Source organism: Cyprinodon variegatus, unplaced genomic scaffold (genome assembly GCF_000732505.1).
Source record: "Cyprinodon variegatus isolate N-32 unplaced genomic scaffold, C_variegatus-1.0 Scaffold108, whole genome shotgun sequence".
Taxonomy (NCBI): domain Eukaryota; kingdom Metazoa; phylum Chordata; class Actinopteri; order Cyprinodontiformes; family Cyprinodontidae; genus Cyprinodon; species Cyprinodon variegatus.
The window spans coordinates 376982-393212 of record NW_015150561.1 but is presented as its reverse complement, the minus strand read 5'-3'; the positions used below and the strand labels follow the sequence as shown (position 1 = coordinate 393212).

At 36.6% G+C, this 16231-nt stretch overlaps 1 protein-coding gene across 3 annotated transcripts in view; it reads left to right on the top strand.

Annotated features, from left to right (window-relative positions):
* The window catches only part of LOC107084745 (tetraspanin-9-like), a 276339-nt gene extending 260808 nt beyond the window's left edge, over positions 1–15531 (top strand). For 2 of the 3 annotated variants that reach the window (XM_015374741.1, XM_015374740.1), the window contains one exon: positions 9564–15530. In XM_015374741.1, the coding sequence (XP_015230227.1) occupies positions 9564–9635 (72 nt within the window). In that variant the 3' untranslated portion in view covers positions 9636–15530. Of the gene's footprint in view, positions 1–9563 lie in introns of all 3 variants that reach the window. The other variant, XM_015374739.1, reaches the window with a different exon arrangement.
* The last annotated feature ends 700 nt before the right edge of the window (positions 15532–16231 follow it).

Here is a 16231-nt window from a genome sequence, read left to right as displayed (position 1 = left end):
GTCAGAAAGGAGGCTGATAGATATTCCTCAGATAGTATCGTTTCTCCTCTAGTCATAAGAAGTGCCTTATATCCATCCCAATTCTACCAGCTGAAATAAAGTTTTCGTTGTTTTTAGGTTGTTTTCTAGGGTGATGCTTAACAGCAACATCTGAGAGGTAAAAGCATTTATCTGGGAGCTGTCTTTGTGGAGATTAAATACGTCTAAGTCTGACTGATATGAGACACATCAGTGCTCTTGTGTGTTTTTGATAGATTGAAGTCAAATCAAACCAAATGTGTACATAGAAACAAAGAAGTCCCAAGCCCCTCCTCCTTTTCGTCTTTCTGTGTTGAGCTTCCAAGAGCTTCCATTTTATTCCTAAAAAAATAATGAGAATCCTGCTCCAGCTTCAGTCTTGTTCTTCTTACTGGGTCAACTGCCTGTTGACCCAGTTGTAACTCATTACCCTCGATAATTAGAGTTCAATTTCACTACGATTTAGTCCTACCACATCCTGGAAACTATCCAGACTGGACATCTGGGCTTTATTCAGCAGTAAGTTTTTATGTAATAACTTCATGCAGATTTTAGGGGTTTTTTAATTCTTGTTTTTTTACAGTTTTAACCTCTTAAAATCCACCGGCCCGCCGCTGACCTGTTGTGTGTATTTTCAATGAACACAGCATTACGCATGAAAATAACCATGGTTAACATTTTACCAATAAAGACATGTTATACATCTTTAGAAGGAATAAATTCTCCACAATTCAACCACCAAGTTCAACAATCACCAATGCACAATAAATAGAAAATAAATCAGCATTTAAAATTATAATTTTTAAAATAAAGCTTCTGCTTCATACACTGCAAAAAAAAAACATCTAGAAATAAGTTAAAAAAGGTCTTAAATTAAGTGTATTTACCCTTAATTTGAGCAGGTAAATAAGGGGATCTGCCAGTGGAATAAGTATCTTTACTCCTAACATAAGATAATTAGATAATATACACTTGAAATAAGACAAAGCAATTGTTTTTGTCTTATTTTAAATGTAAATTGTCTTGTTCCATTGGCAAAGTGTCTCACTTACCTCCTCAATTCAAGAAAAAAATGCACTTAATTTGAGCAAAAATTACTTATTTAGATTTCCATTTTTTGCAGGTTACCTTTGTCTTAAATTGTTTATATTCCGTTTGTGCACTGATGAAGTGCAGTGCTGAGTTTTTTTCAAATTGGTGGGGTGTCAACTTCACGCAGTTGAAGCTCCTTTTTGATGAGGCGGTCAAGGGTGCAAACACTGTGCATCTGAAATGCAGAGCGGTGAACCGCGTCCAACGCACCCGGTCTGAACACACCATTACACACAGACTCCATTCATATTATGCCAAATAAAAGTCTGGCTGCTATTGGTTAAGGCCATATGCAATGTGTTGCTTTGTAGCCAATGGTTTTAAACAAGGGTAAGCATGGCTAATTTGAATAATGCAGACCTGATATATTGCCTTTCCTAACAGTACATGGGCGCAGCAGAGACTGGATCATTACACACGGTTAGATCATCAGATTAATCTGTGAGAAACAGAGAAACATATATGCTTCAAAAAAATGTTGTGGTCATCAAAATGCTTCAATGGGATTTTATGGGTGTAATTGTTGTGTGAAAGCAATTAGCACAAGTTGGAGTAATTTGGGATATTAGGAGAGGTTTGGAGACGCTGATGACACCAAAAGTTAAAAGTCCCATAACTCTGACACTGTTATTTCTAGAGGTCTGACATTTTCAGCATTTATGATTGACGTAATGTAGAATAAATTTAATTTAATAACACTCGCCTGGTATTAAAAGAAAAAGCCCTATTATTTTTTTTAAATAAAAAAAAAAAATTAGGTAATCTTTGAACTGATGCAGTTTAGGCTGTGTTTTAGCCACACTATTTTCATTAATATTTTCAGAAACTATAGGGTTTTAGCTTTGGCCTTACATTTTCTTGGTTGTTTGCTTTTCCACTTGGTTATGCAAAAAGGCAAGGATTACTTAAAACAAGGCGGATGTTAACAATTTGGTGTTTAAATATTTCCAAATGTTGGCTTCTTGTCCATATTTTATTAGAATATATATTTTTGAGAAATGTGTTGATACCAATGCAATTATATCACAGTTAAAGCTGCTTTTACTCTCTCACAGAAAAACCGAGATGAAGATATGATGCTTTATTTGTGATCATACATACAGGGTAGATACAACAAAATTTTTGCAAATCAGAGGAAGGATTAGCCTGAGCTGCTGCAACTGAGCAAACTGTCATCAATGGCTGATCTGACCAGCATGTCTGTAGTGGTAGCAGAAACTGTGGCACCCCGAGGAAATATACAAAGACGGGTAGAATATGCAAACTACACACAGAACCCTGGACTTTCTTGCACAACAGTGCAAACCACTTTATCACTCTGCTGCAAAGCTGATTTTTAACCTCCCTTAGTCTGCAGATTAAACAGATTATTTGCTAAATACCCTAATTTAGCTTCAAAACAATTTTTCCAGCTTGTCTAAATCCTGAAGAGCTCTATCAATATTTCTTAACTTTGCTGATATTTCAGAATTAGAACCTGATGAATTTTTGACACTTACATTAGTTTTAATGCTCCAACATATTAAATAGCATCTTCTTCCAATTTTTTTTATTTAGTTACTTATATATTTAAAAGGTTCAGCAGCTGCTTGACTTCTTCCTGAGACCAAGGGATATGATCGCATTGCCCTCTCACTTCTCTCCTTCTGCCATCTCCATGTTAGATTTTGCATTGATTTTAAAATCCTACAGCTCTACTTTAAATCTTTAACGGCCTTGCCCTTAACTTAAACACATCGCTGACTTATTGAGCCTTGCCGTCGTCTCCCAGTCCTTTGAGATCTACAAATAAAACCTAGATGCTTACACAGATTGCCTTTTTAGATCGAATGAGGACAGCTTTTTCCCCCCTTTTCGTATAAATAAGAAGAGTTGTTAAAGACATCATGCTGGGCATTGCGTCCAAAATATCTGCTGGTGACTCAGTAATTGGTTCTCCTCTTAGCAAAGACAAACCTAATCAGTATTTAGTCATGCATGACTCTATCGACTTGTGCAAATAAAGTCCTCTGATGATCGATGTGTCTGATACACCAGAGACAGCAGGATGTTTCAAGACAACTCTTCCACTCCCATCTCCAGGCATAAGTGCATATAAGCCTGTGGGAGCTTTGGGCATTTAGGGCATTAATATTCTGGTGTTGTTGTTGAAAAAAGGGTGGTGTGATTGATTGCTAGTGATGGGACTAGATCCATTTTAACAGGACTTTGGTATACATGCATTTTGGCTTGTTATGTATGACAATGGTATATACAACATTTTTTATTTAAAACCCATTCTTTAATAACTGCACAATGGGGTCTCTTTAGGTGTATTTTTCTTTGCTGCTGTCTTATCTAACTTTTAACATATTTGTTTCTGTTTTTTGTACCTTTATGCGTTAATTTGCCTTTTACCCTAACCCTACTAACCCTAACCCTCTGTTGTAAATAAAAATAATAAACACCTGAACTTATAGTATGATTGAAATAATAATAAAATAAAACAAGGAAATTAAAATAACATTAAGATAAAATTTCCATTAACTAGACAGATATTGCTCTTAATTTAATTCCCTGAAATGTAGAGCAAGGCAAGTTTATTTAAATAGTACAGTTTAGTACAAAGACAATTCAAAGTACTTTACATGAATGAAACAATAAAATAGAAGGTAAATAAAAACAGAATAAATGCAAGTAAATATAAAATATAATAAAAGCAGGTAGTAGAAAAACTCAAACAGTTGGACCACAAACTAATAAACTTCAGTTAAGAGTTTCACTTTAACAGTCAAACGCAGTTATAAACAAGTAGGTGTTTGACTTTGACTTTTAAAAGAAATCAGGATTTCAGCACTGAGCAAAGAAACAGTTAAGTAAATGAAGAGATGAATGAAATTACCTTGAAATAAATATTGAGCTCTTCTGTTAAACAAACAATAACTAACTATTCATCAATAAACAACAAATCCCTTGATCCTGCTTTAATAATAAATGAAAAGGCCAATGAAAGGAGGACTAAATGGGTTCAGTAGCTAATAAGAGTGTCTTAACTGCCCTGTTTATGAACCAATGAAGCCAAAAGTGTGATCTATAAAACTCTGTATGGCTGGAGCACCAATAATGACAGGATCACTGGGCAATACATGAAACTGATTTGCCCTGTTGCAGGTCTTCTGTTTGTTTGTTTGTTATTGGTAACATTTATATCTATATCATCATTCACATTATAACTTCAGACAAAAGACCTAAATAAATATATAGTAACTGATCCTTGAAAATTTTGGTGCTGGAGATGTTAAAAAAGTAAACACATTCTTGAAGTGGTGAAAACTGACCAGCTAGTCAGACATTTGCTGGTTGTGATCAAGTGCCGCTGATGTAACTAGAACTAATCCCCTTTTCCCATCCAGGAAGCCTTTTTTTTTATTCAAAATGTCAAAAAACAAGGCTTTGTTGGGCTACTGTATAAAGCCTTGAACTCAACGCTATTTCTGACGTTTTGAACTGAAAAAGCTTCCTTGATTGGGTGCGAACCATCTTCAGCCTTGGAAACAAAGTCCAGATTGTTACATAGTCCAAATCGTTTGTTTAACTTTTTTGGAAAGATCTCCTTGTACTACAGGTAACTTTGGGCAATAATGATTTCTCAAAATTGCACCTGAATTAAAGGAAATGAAGGCACAGTAAGTTTGTATGAGCTATGAGAACAGCAACTTTTAAACAGAGCGTGCAAGAGGAGAAATGGGTTTGTCCCTGCTCTTGCACTTGTTTAAAGAAAAAGTTCGGTCGTATTCAGAATTCAAACTTCTGAAAGTACTTTGAAAATGAAATGATTACTTGCTGTTCAATAAATGATCTGTGTTTTTAATTAAAAGTAGTTTTTATTTAGCTGTGCTTACTGGAGACATCAATTTTTCAAAGAACACTAATGCTAAATTCATTAAATCACCGTAAACGTATTACGTAGTTATAGATAATGATATATTGATCATTCCTTGCTGACTGGACTTGGCCTTTAATAGGCGTTTCCTCTCTGCAGCGGGTACAGGGTTGTGCATGTGCAATTTTTATAAAGTAGAGAGGGCAGATCTTTTAAAAATTTGTGAAAATGCTCCAAAATGCCTTTAATATAAAAGCATCAAAAATGAAGCAGCAGGCGCTTTTTTGCTGCTCCAATCACGTTAGGTGTGAATATAAGGCATGTGGCTATTGAGCGTGATTTAAGCTTATCATTAAATGTGGTTATTTGCATTTAATTAAGGATTTAATGAGGATTAGAATTATATTTTCACATAGGACCATGTTGGTTTGGATTTGTTTCTCCTCACTGAAATCATGATTATTTTACGTTTTTACTCAGGCTGTCTGTCCTTGATACTAAAACTTGGCTTTTAACTGATAATTGGGGAAAAAAGGCAACAACAGAGAAAATATGGCAGTGGTACAATTCGATAACATTTATGAAAATCTATATTTCTGTTTTTCCCCTTTTTTTTCTCTCTGGGAAACCGACTGTGACGGATAAGACTGTGCCCTGTGTCATAAATAATCAGTGTGTTGGAGTTTCTGCTTTGTTTGTAGATCAAAAGATGGGTATATTTTTTTAGATATATTTTTTTCAGTTGCTGTATGATTTATTACTAAGACTTCTACATAGAAACAGTTAAATGTCACACATTTAAAGGAAATATTGATAAGTAAAAATGGCAACACAGTACCTGCTTTGCTTTATAGTTTTAATAGCTTGCCCAAAGGGCTTCATTGCCTTGGAAATTATTGACAGGAATATGCCTACAACTGGAGTTCAATACATTCTTGCATTAGAACAGAGTGGGAACTTGATATGGTCTCTCTTCTTTTTGCCATCTTTAGAGAAAGTTTGATTGGCCTGGATTTTCTAAATTCACGCCTCTGTCCACGTGAGCTCTATTTTGGGGAAGCTTCTGCAACAGTAGCTCTCTCTGCAGCACCTTTTCCTGTTTAGTCCATTTAATCTCTGCCACCCACCCCTTACATTTCTGACAGTTTCTTACCTTTCTTTTCATTATTGAAGCCTTAAAGGCACATGCTGTGGAAGAACCTCAAAACACCCTGCTGTATTTGTTATATATTATTTACTCATCCCTCTTAATACTACAGAATCCATCCTCTGTTTTGCTCCTTGTTGATAAAGGATCTCCTTTTTTTATCTCCCCTTCTCTCCTTAATATGCCTGTTACTTTGCTCAAGGCAAGGAAATACTCCTAATCCTTGAGTCCATGGTTCATTTAGAGCAAGATGTCCTTGCCATTAAAGCTCTTTGTTGACTTCTTTAATATTATGCACATAGTTGATGTCCTTAGAGGACAGTTGTGCTTGAACTCTGAGGTTGAGGTTAAGGTAATCTATATCTTGTAGGCTAACTTTTAGCCTAGTCTGCAAAGGGGAGTCAAGTACCTCAAAAGTCCACATCTATAAAAAAGAAATAAGTAATGTTGTAGAAAGTGGTTGCAAACCAAGTTAATAAATAAAGGAAACTTTGCTTGGGTTCTGGCTAGTGCTGTTTTTAATAACACAACACAACTTTTGCTTCAATTCAGTAGTTTGTTGACTTTATTCTTTTGGTTAGTCCTTATCAGCTACATATATAGATCTTCCTTCTCAATTTGCAGTAGAAATTTCTAATGCACATGCATTAGAATGAATCTGCTACCACTATGGAGAAAGGTTGTATTTATCCTGTCTCGCTTATCAGAAGTTTGTAAATCTGATTCAGTGCTGATAGGAGTTCTTTTTAGCTTTGTATGCTCCTCTAATTGATGCTGCTAGTTAGGTAGGGGACTCCCAGTTTTATTGAATGCACTCTGTGCTATATTTTAAAGGGAATGCATTGTGTTTTCAAAATGAACCTTTATTTGTAGATGGTGTCTTTAGTACACGTGTGCTTGGGCAATCTTTATTAGCTGAAGTTGGCTTAGGAAATAGATTGGTCATAGAGAAACAGAGATCTGAGTGTAGCATCGCCTTGAATACAAATCAGGTCCATCACAGTATTTACGACAGTGTTTTCATTTAAGAATCAGATGTCAAATGCAAAGATTATGTCATTTCACTGCAACTTCAGAAACATGACAAAGAGATGGGGAAACAATAAAATCAAGATGCCGAAATGAATGGCCAAAGGTGTGTAATTTAACTATCCAAACTAGATGCAGACTTAGCATGACTGAAAACTGTTTATCTTTTTTCAAAAGGAATTAAGCAGCAAGGATATGTTATGTAAATAAACTGGTTGACTCTTAATCAGTTCAGTAGTTTGTAATTAACCTCTTAGCCAAGTGGTACCTTTAGATCCCACTAGCTTCTGCTTTTTATCAATGCAAACTACAATCTATTAGCTTTTTTGCTGTGTGCTGAGAAAACAGAAGTTATCCAGCCCAAATTTTCCCTTGAATTTCATCCTATTTGCATCTGAGAAATTCCATTTTACATCCAATATCCATTGATTTCGATTCTCATAAAAAGTTAATGATTTGGGATAATAAAAAACAAACATCAATTCAGCCAAATCAAGCAGGTTTCATTGGTTAGATACACCCCTGACAGGCTCCAACAATCAATCAATCACATGGAGACAGACACACAAAGGATAACAACCATGGATGCACACGTTAGGCCAGTTTATACAGACCGCTTTACAGAGAAGAGAAGCTGGATTATGCAAACTCCATTTAGAAAGATCCCTGGCCTTAGTCACACCGTAGGTATGAACACAATAAACACCTTACAGCTAGAGAAGTCAGCTACTCTGCTGGGACACTAACAAACAGGCTGCACTACTATGACATGCACACAAACTAATAGCATTACCATGTGAGCAGTGGAAACCAAGGTCAAATTCCTTGTTTGTTCCCCAACTTGGCTAATGAAGTTGATTCTGATTCTGGAAGGATGTGTAGCTTATTTTTATACCTAAAAGAGTCATATAAAATCAATCCTAGTGATTCTTGTTGTGAGCCAAATGCCCATTCAACAAAATACAGTTTATCTTTCATACAAATATTTCAAGGTAAAGGTTTTAGGAACAGCCTTGTGACTGTGTTTGATGTTGGAGCATCATGGGTTATAAATACTTCAAAGGTATGGCTACAGACTGATTCACAGGCATCTCAATTTGATTCATTCACTCAATGCTTGTGGACGCTATATATTTCCATCACCAAAAATCCAAGGTTCGCATTTGAAAGATGCACAAATAAATACGACAGATCTTGACCTAAACTTTGTGTTTATTGGGCATCAAAAGGACGAATAAACCTAAGGAATAGAAATGAAATACATCAAACTTCATCTGCAGCTCAGCAGCAATTACAAAGTTTATTATTCTCTGAATTTTTACCTAAAAGAGAATCCTCTGTTTTATAGAAGTATTAACTACAGGCTTATTAACTACCAAATGTGTATTTCTGTTTATTTTAACGGTTGTGGCTCACAGTTAATACAACTCCACATTTAGGTTTTCCCTTAAAATCAAATATTACACTAGACCATTTAGAAAAATGATAATCCTTAAATGGGGGCATACTGAACAGAAACTCCATATCTGCTCCAAGTTGTTCTGGGCTCCTTTACATGAATTGCTGCATCAAAGAGGTCTAGCATGGAGGACATTTACCTTTGGTTCTTCTGTGGTGTTCAGAATGTGCTTTAAGTTTGAGTTTAAGCGCAGTTGGTTCCTGTATTTGTCATCTTCCTCTTGCAAGAATCCATAGGTTCTCCAAGGTTTAGAATTAATCCATTTTGCACTGTGGGAATGTACAAAGTCAAGCTGAAATGAAAGCAGCATCTCTTCGGCATAAGGAAGCATGGCAACTTCAAACCTTACAAACCATGTGGAAAACAAAAAGTATAAATAAAGAATAAAGTAAAGAATAAATCATGACTGTTGAAGCTTCACAATGGAACTTAAATTAGACACCAGAAATTCAGTTTTTAAATGAAATAATAAACTTATTTTCATCCCAAAAAATGTTGTATGACCACTGGACCGTGTTTTAGATCTTTTTCTCCTTAGCCTAGGTTCGATGCTGCTGATTTTGGTTGTGTCTCTTTAAGATCTGCTTCAGGTGAAATATGTAAATCAAATCAAAATCAAAACTCTGCATGCAAGCAACAGCAAGCTGGAATTAAATTGTATAGTCTTTGTATGCAACCAGAGTAAACTAATCGCATAGCAATCTTTAAAGGCAGAGCACAGATTGACCTGGTCTCATTAAGAAAACAAAGGTACGAAAATATATTGAAAAGTTCTTCCTTTAAATTCGAGGCCTTTAATAAACAAATGTAATATTAATCATCCCAACCAAGCTAAAACTAATAGTGTTTTGTGCAAAATAAAACTAGGCAGTTATAAAATAACTGGATTCAACTATAAATCGAGTAACTCTACCTAAAGTCACTTATTTACAGTTTCCTTCTTTTTTTCTCTGCAGCTCCTGGGCATGGCGTTCTCCATGACGCTGTTCCACCACATCCACAGAACAGGAAAGAAGTACGACGCCTAACCTCAAGCAGATGCGCTCCTGCCTAATGGGATGAGACTGATTCAAACATCCATGCTTTCCCTCTCACTTTACAATGACTGTAAAGCATCTTTCGCCGCCCCCCCCTTCCTTGGCCTGTACAGATTTCAGCTGTGTTCCTGCACCTTTCCTGCTCTCTCTCTACCTATCATTCATTTTGCCAAAGAGCAACACAAGTGGAACTGAAGGGACACCTTCTTTTGGCAAGAAAGAAAACATCTATTATGAATGACATATGCTTTGTTTATTTTTTGCTTTGACTAACATTTTGCTGGAAGGAAAGTTGTTTTTTGAGACAATGAAGACTGAACTAATGCCCATACAGCATCTCCAAGGCAAAGAAAAACCCATGAAATGAAAACAGAGACTCCTCTCCTCCGTTCTGGAGGTTTTATTAATGTTTAGCGACACAAAAACCCCATTTTCCCTTGTAAATGGATCAATACCCAATATGGCATGTTAGTTTTTTACTTCACTGGCTTACCTGTCTCTGAAATTTAGTTTTTTAGGTTTTAGATTTGTTTTTATGAAAATTATCAGTGCCCCTGTGATCTGCTCGTATGCATTTCGGGTTGTGATCCATGATTTATTTTTTTTTTATCTGAGCTGTAGGACTTTGGGAAAAAGGAAATGTGTTGGAGTAGAATCATGTAAACATGCAGAATCTGCAGGGTTACAAACTTTAGTTCACAGCTCTGTCCATGAACCCACATTTCTGTGTTCAAGTTCCCCTTTGACGCAACATTCATAGTGTTAAACCGTCATTTATTAGTGCTTCACGAAACCTGTCGGTGTCTCAAGGGATCCGGGTGATAAAGTTGTTGTTTTTTTTAAAGAATAGACTGTTTGTGTGTTTAGCTCTGTGTCTTTGTTTGATCATTCAGTCCAAATTTCTGAGGGGGTAAAGAAAAATAGGATCAGAGAGAGAAAAGGCTAACAGCAGACATGTTTTTTTCACTGCTCCAGCCATCAATTGTGCTGGCAGGAAGAACCTAGAGGCTTTCGCTTTAAGCTCTCATCTATTCAGTCTGCCTGAACTCAGCCATGCCTCCATTTTTCTGTTTGCACCCTGATTCTCTTCCCACATGTCAGGAAGCAATGAGTTTGACATTCCTGCTCATTACAATGTCACACCTTTGGTTTGCAGGTTCACATATTTCATCTGAGCTTACTTTTCATGCAGCCTAAAGAATGGTGTGGGGAGGGCATATCAAAGTCAGACAGATAGGTATGGCAACATGCCCTGTAGGACACGTTTGTTTATGTCTGTTTACGCACTGATGCACAGCAGGAAGCCCCGGCATCAGTCTGCCTCCTGGAGACCAAAAATACTCTTCAGCTGTTAGAATCCCCCCCCACCACCACCACCTTTCCTGCACAAAATTCCTTAAGTTATAAAGAGATGTGAAGAATACCTTTATTGGAAGGGGATCGTTTCTGCTTCGACTGTGAGGCTTAGGATATTCAGTATTTGTCACATCTCTGCGGGTAAATTGTTTTGACATTTAAGAAGATGGAACAGAAAAAAAAATGAAGAGACAAGTTATAAAAGCAAAAACTTAAGCACGCACCAAGATTTACCGCTTTACTTTCAGCATCATTCTCAGTTTCCAAGGTAGAGTAAGGTTTTACATTACAGTGTACCAACACGCCTGCACAAAGTGACATAGGTCAGTGTTAAATTAGCAAGTCGCTTTATGCCGTTTGATGAAACGGTCAGAGGTTGAAACTGGAGCAGATCTGGCTGCTGATTAAAGAGATGATCAGATCTAAAATCAGGATAAAAAAAGAACCTGTTACTTTAAGACCAGGGGCCCATCTGTGTCCCTTGGACAGATGTCCCTAAAATGTTTTTAAAGATTGCCATTAAAATTTTAGCAACGTATTTTCTATCTACCGGTATATTTTCTAGCAAAGTCATGATTATAATTCCTAATTCTTAGTCCTTTGGACAATATTTTTATTTTTTTATACAAAGTTTTCTTTTCTACTTGAGGTTACTTATCTTACTGTTCTAATTTTCTATACAAACCAACGCTGCTGCCTGCACATTCCCTGACCTATTACAACAAAATCTTGTCTAAATTAAAAATATAAAATAAGCCTACATTTGATTAACTTCAGTTTATTGGAGTCATTATAATATATACATAAATGAACTGAAATTTAAACATAAAACTTCAGGGACACAGGAAGGTCAGTTTTATAGGCTCAATCCTTCTATTTTGCTTTTCCCTTTTCAGTGTCTGAGGCACTGTCTTTGTGGTTTTCTGCTGCTGCAGCGCTTACCTTTTATTGCAACACATCATTGTGTCTCCTAGTTAGTACCTTTGTTGGTTAAATAATCCACCCATTTGTATTGTTTGCATTGCACACGCTTGCTAGGCAGAATGAGGTCGAGACAGGAGCATTGCTTGATCTGTGGCATTCTGTTTTCATTTAATTCACAGCAACCATTCAGCTAAAGCCTGAGCATACAGTGCATAAAAGAAACTGGATGCCTATAGTGCAGCTGACTGAATAAATGACTTTATAATCCCCTCTAGCTCTCCCCCACAAACCTGCTATTCACCTGTCGAAAATGACTTTTTCTGGAAGCAAAGGTTTTGCAAAGGTCCTGCATTTACTGCATGTACCTCAAAAGCAGCCCTTGATTATAACCCATTAGAGCCACATGAGGCTCTGTGTCTGTAATCTAAATTTAGTCCAGAAAGGTGCAAAAAAGTTTTTTCTTTTCCCTTAAAGGTTTATTTCTGAAAGATTATTCGGGGACAAATGTAATTACCATACATTTTCCAACCAAGCAGATTATTTACTTCATACTGTATCTTCTTGGGTTATAACTGACATGTTTTAATTGGTTTTATGGCTGCATCATTTTAACGACAGGTTATTAGGATCTACCATGTGGCCCTTTTTAGCAACGCTTCTTATTGTGTCCATGGGGTTTAGCAAGACAGCCACTGCTGTACAGTGCATGCACAATTGGCTGCTACAGTACAGCTCCCCGCCACCCCACACCCACCTCCCACCCAGCTTGGCTGCCTCCACCCAACAGTGTTCTACCTTATTTACCACCTCGCTCTGCAGACGCCTGACTCCACATACAGACGCTGCAGAGAAACAGCTCAGCTCTTTGCAAAGTAGCACCTGTGGGGGTAACCTGTGCTGCTTTTCCTCACATTAAATAGAGAGGTCTTTATAAACGGATGATACAGAAAACAAAAGGACCCGAAACGCTGGAAATAAATCTCTAAATCTGATAACACTTTTTTTTTATCACATACTCTAATACTATGCCCAGATTCTGTTTGTGAACTTTGTCTCAACCCAGCCACAAACATTTCCTTTGTCTGCTTTTGTCAGAGTAAGGGTTCCCTTTGTGTTAGTTAAGAAGGCAGAGCCAAATGACATTTCAACAACAGCTGTCCAGTTATGTTATGTTGTTTGTTGGTCGTTGCTGTTTTAATGTTTGTTTTTTTTACTGTTGCTTTTTTTTTGTAGTGTAGGCAGTTTCGTCTGCTTTTTATATCCGTGCGTGACAGACGGTCCGCTGAATCTCATTGTACGCAGATGACACCATTAATTCTTCTTTTCTACAGGGGATTAGTCTTGGCAGCGCTTCTGTACAAGGTGCAAAAATGCCTTTTTTTGTCTTAATTCTGATGCAATGGTATACATTCAGAGTGGATGAAAAATATATGAAAAATACATACATATATATATATGTATATATATATATATGCGTGTGTGTTTTTATGTATATAGATATTTGCTGATTCTTGTCTTTATAGAGTCTGCTTTTTTTTATAGTTCAGGAGTAATTTTTGAAGTAGAATCAGTCAACCACAAAACTGTTTGTGCAAAGTTGGGAGTATAAAAAGTATGAGTTTACTAAATTATTTAAAGTTGCACTGGAACTTAACAGCTCACCGTACTCTCCAAGCTGCCCCAAAGCCCATTTTATTGCAAAAGATAACCTGCACTAGCATCTTTAGACAACTGCAGGTAATACCTTGCAATACACTTGGTGATGCCTGGATGCAGCAGCCATGAAGACCCATTCCATTAAGCTTTCTACTCAAAGTTACTGAGCTAATCTAAGGGTCCCATAGAGTTTGGAGAAAGTTAGTGACCTCTGCACAGTTTGCAGCATCTAGCAATCAGGCTCTGGGATTTTACACGGGCTACTGTACTTCTTTGTGGCTGTGTTGTTATCCGCAATTGCTTCCACTTTGCTATTATACCACTTACAAGACTATTTTTTAATAGAAAAAGGATTCTCTACACCAGTGACCATCAAAGTTGTTGGAAAACCTAAATTCAGTTATTCAATTTGCATGGGTTTAGCAAATACTTTTGGTAATATAGCGTACTTGTGGGTAAGGTCCACAAAGAGACGCACTGTCTGCATATTTTAGTTCTACTTTGAATAAATTATGATGTGCAGTTATAACCTGCAGTGTGTTTTTTTTTTTTTTTTTACTGCTCATGTCAGGTCCGTTATGTGTTTCTAAAGCGTCTTTGTGACACTGTGCCACGGAGCTCATGTCGCTCTACTATATCAGCACAGGGTCTCAGCCCCATGTGTAAACAGTACATAAATATATATGCTTATTTTACAACTGATTCAAGTCAGTGTTGCTGGAACACAAATGAATATATGAACACTGACAGCTCAATTTTCTAACAAACCATGTGCTTTTATGCTTAGTTAGACATATCTTTTTCTTGTATTTTAAATGTCTGTTTTTTGTTTTGTTTTTATTTGTTTGCTGTTTTCCCTTCACTTGCAGTGGCAATTTTATGTAAATGTCTGTTTTTATCTGTAAGCTTTTCATGTCTTGTTTAACTGGATTCTGATCTTGTAGTTTATTTCATTTCAGAGGAAGCATAAAATATTCTTTCTCATCCGTCAGTAAGTCACAGAGATGCCGGGGACAAAATGCGTTGCAGCGATCCGGGTTTGCGTGGCAGTGAGAGACTTTGAGCAGTTTCATTTCATTTGAATCACTTTATTTTTGCACCACCTTCGGCTTACTGTTTGTGTAATTCTGCTCGCAATGCGTCTTCTGAGCTGAAACTGAATCTTTGAGCAGTGGAAATGACGCTCTCCAGCAGAAGCGGCATGTTTGATGTTGAGTTCTCTGCTCGGCGGCATGGACTGATGCCTGCCAACATCATCCTGTGACTTCCTGCCACAAAGCTACACTATCTGAGGTGGTGCACTCACCTGCTCTTTTCTCCAAATCAACTATTTTTTAAATAAAAGAAAGTGTGTCACTAAATCCAACGATATTTCGTATAGTCATTGCCTTTCACGTTTAATCACTCTTTGCTTCTGATTTATTCCAAATGTATGTTGCTGTCAATTACATAGGCCACATTTAAACACTGATGCAGGTTTTATAGGGTGGGGTGGTTGAAGATCTTGGCAGGTAGAGGAAAGATAAGTGATGCCAGTCCAGATCCCAAAATGTCTTTAATTTAAGAGAGTGGTCTCCTCGCCTGCCTCTTTCTAATGATCGTGGAGTTTTAAGATGAATAATTGGCATTGATGAATCATTTTTACAAAGAACTAAAGGAAGGTGAGGAAAGTTCAGACCATAATAGAGCTGGATGATCGACACCATATTTTTTGTATAGATCTTGATCTCGCCTCTTTTTTTAGCCTTCTTGTTGTCAGAGTTGTGTGTTGGTATGTGTCTGTGTGTGAGAGACAGAGTGGATTCCACCATGGCTTTTCCTGTTTTTCTTTTACATTGCTGGTATTTCTATGCAAAGCCTATGAACTATTTTAGCCTTTGTACAGATTATTTTGTATGAGTAACATGTAATGAAATAAACTGAAAGTAATCTAGCATGGATTTTTTTTTTTCCCCTTTGTTATTATTAGAGTTTTTTCCTTTTTTTCCCCCTGTTCTTCATCCTCCATTAGAGTACATTTCATTAACCTGCATTCAGGAGGCTTTCAGTTTGATGAACCTGTATATTATCTGCCTGTGTAGCTTTACTGAGCTTGTTAAGTAACAATATATGGGACTTTAGGGTTTCTTCCAAACTTTATGGCTTTTTTCCCATGGCTTACTTGCTTACATGGTTTAACAAGAAATGATTATGGTGCACCTTCCAGCTAATGCTAAACATTTATAAAACAAACCAAGAGTAAATGGTGTGTAAATAATAAATGTGATGGAAAAGGGTCATTTGCAAGTAATTTACAGCTTCTAATTTAGGGAAAGCAGACTAAAATGTGCTTTTTGTTAAGGTTTGTTTTTGTAATTAAAAAAACAAAACAGATGTATTTTGTGCAGATACATTTTGTGCATTTCAGAAGTATATATAGGCCTACCTAAAAGCACTTTTTTCAACTGGTAGCTTGTTTTGGCATTTGTTATCAGTTATGTTCAAAGATACTTGCGAATAAGGATATGAAAGCATTCAAGATAACTATTATTATAGAGCAGTGTGAAGAGTTCAAACCAACCTTAACTTATTTTCTTTCTGAGTGAAGTTGTAAAGACATTGTAAAACCTCAGAAAACCTGGAAATCAAAAAGGGTTCATTTTAGAGAAAAT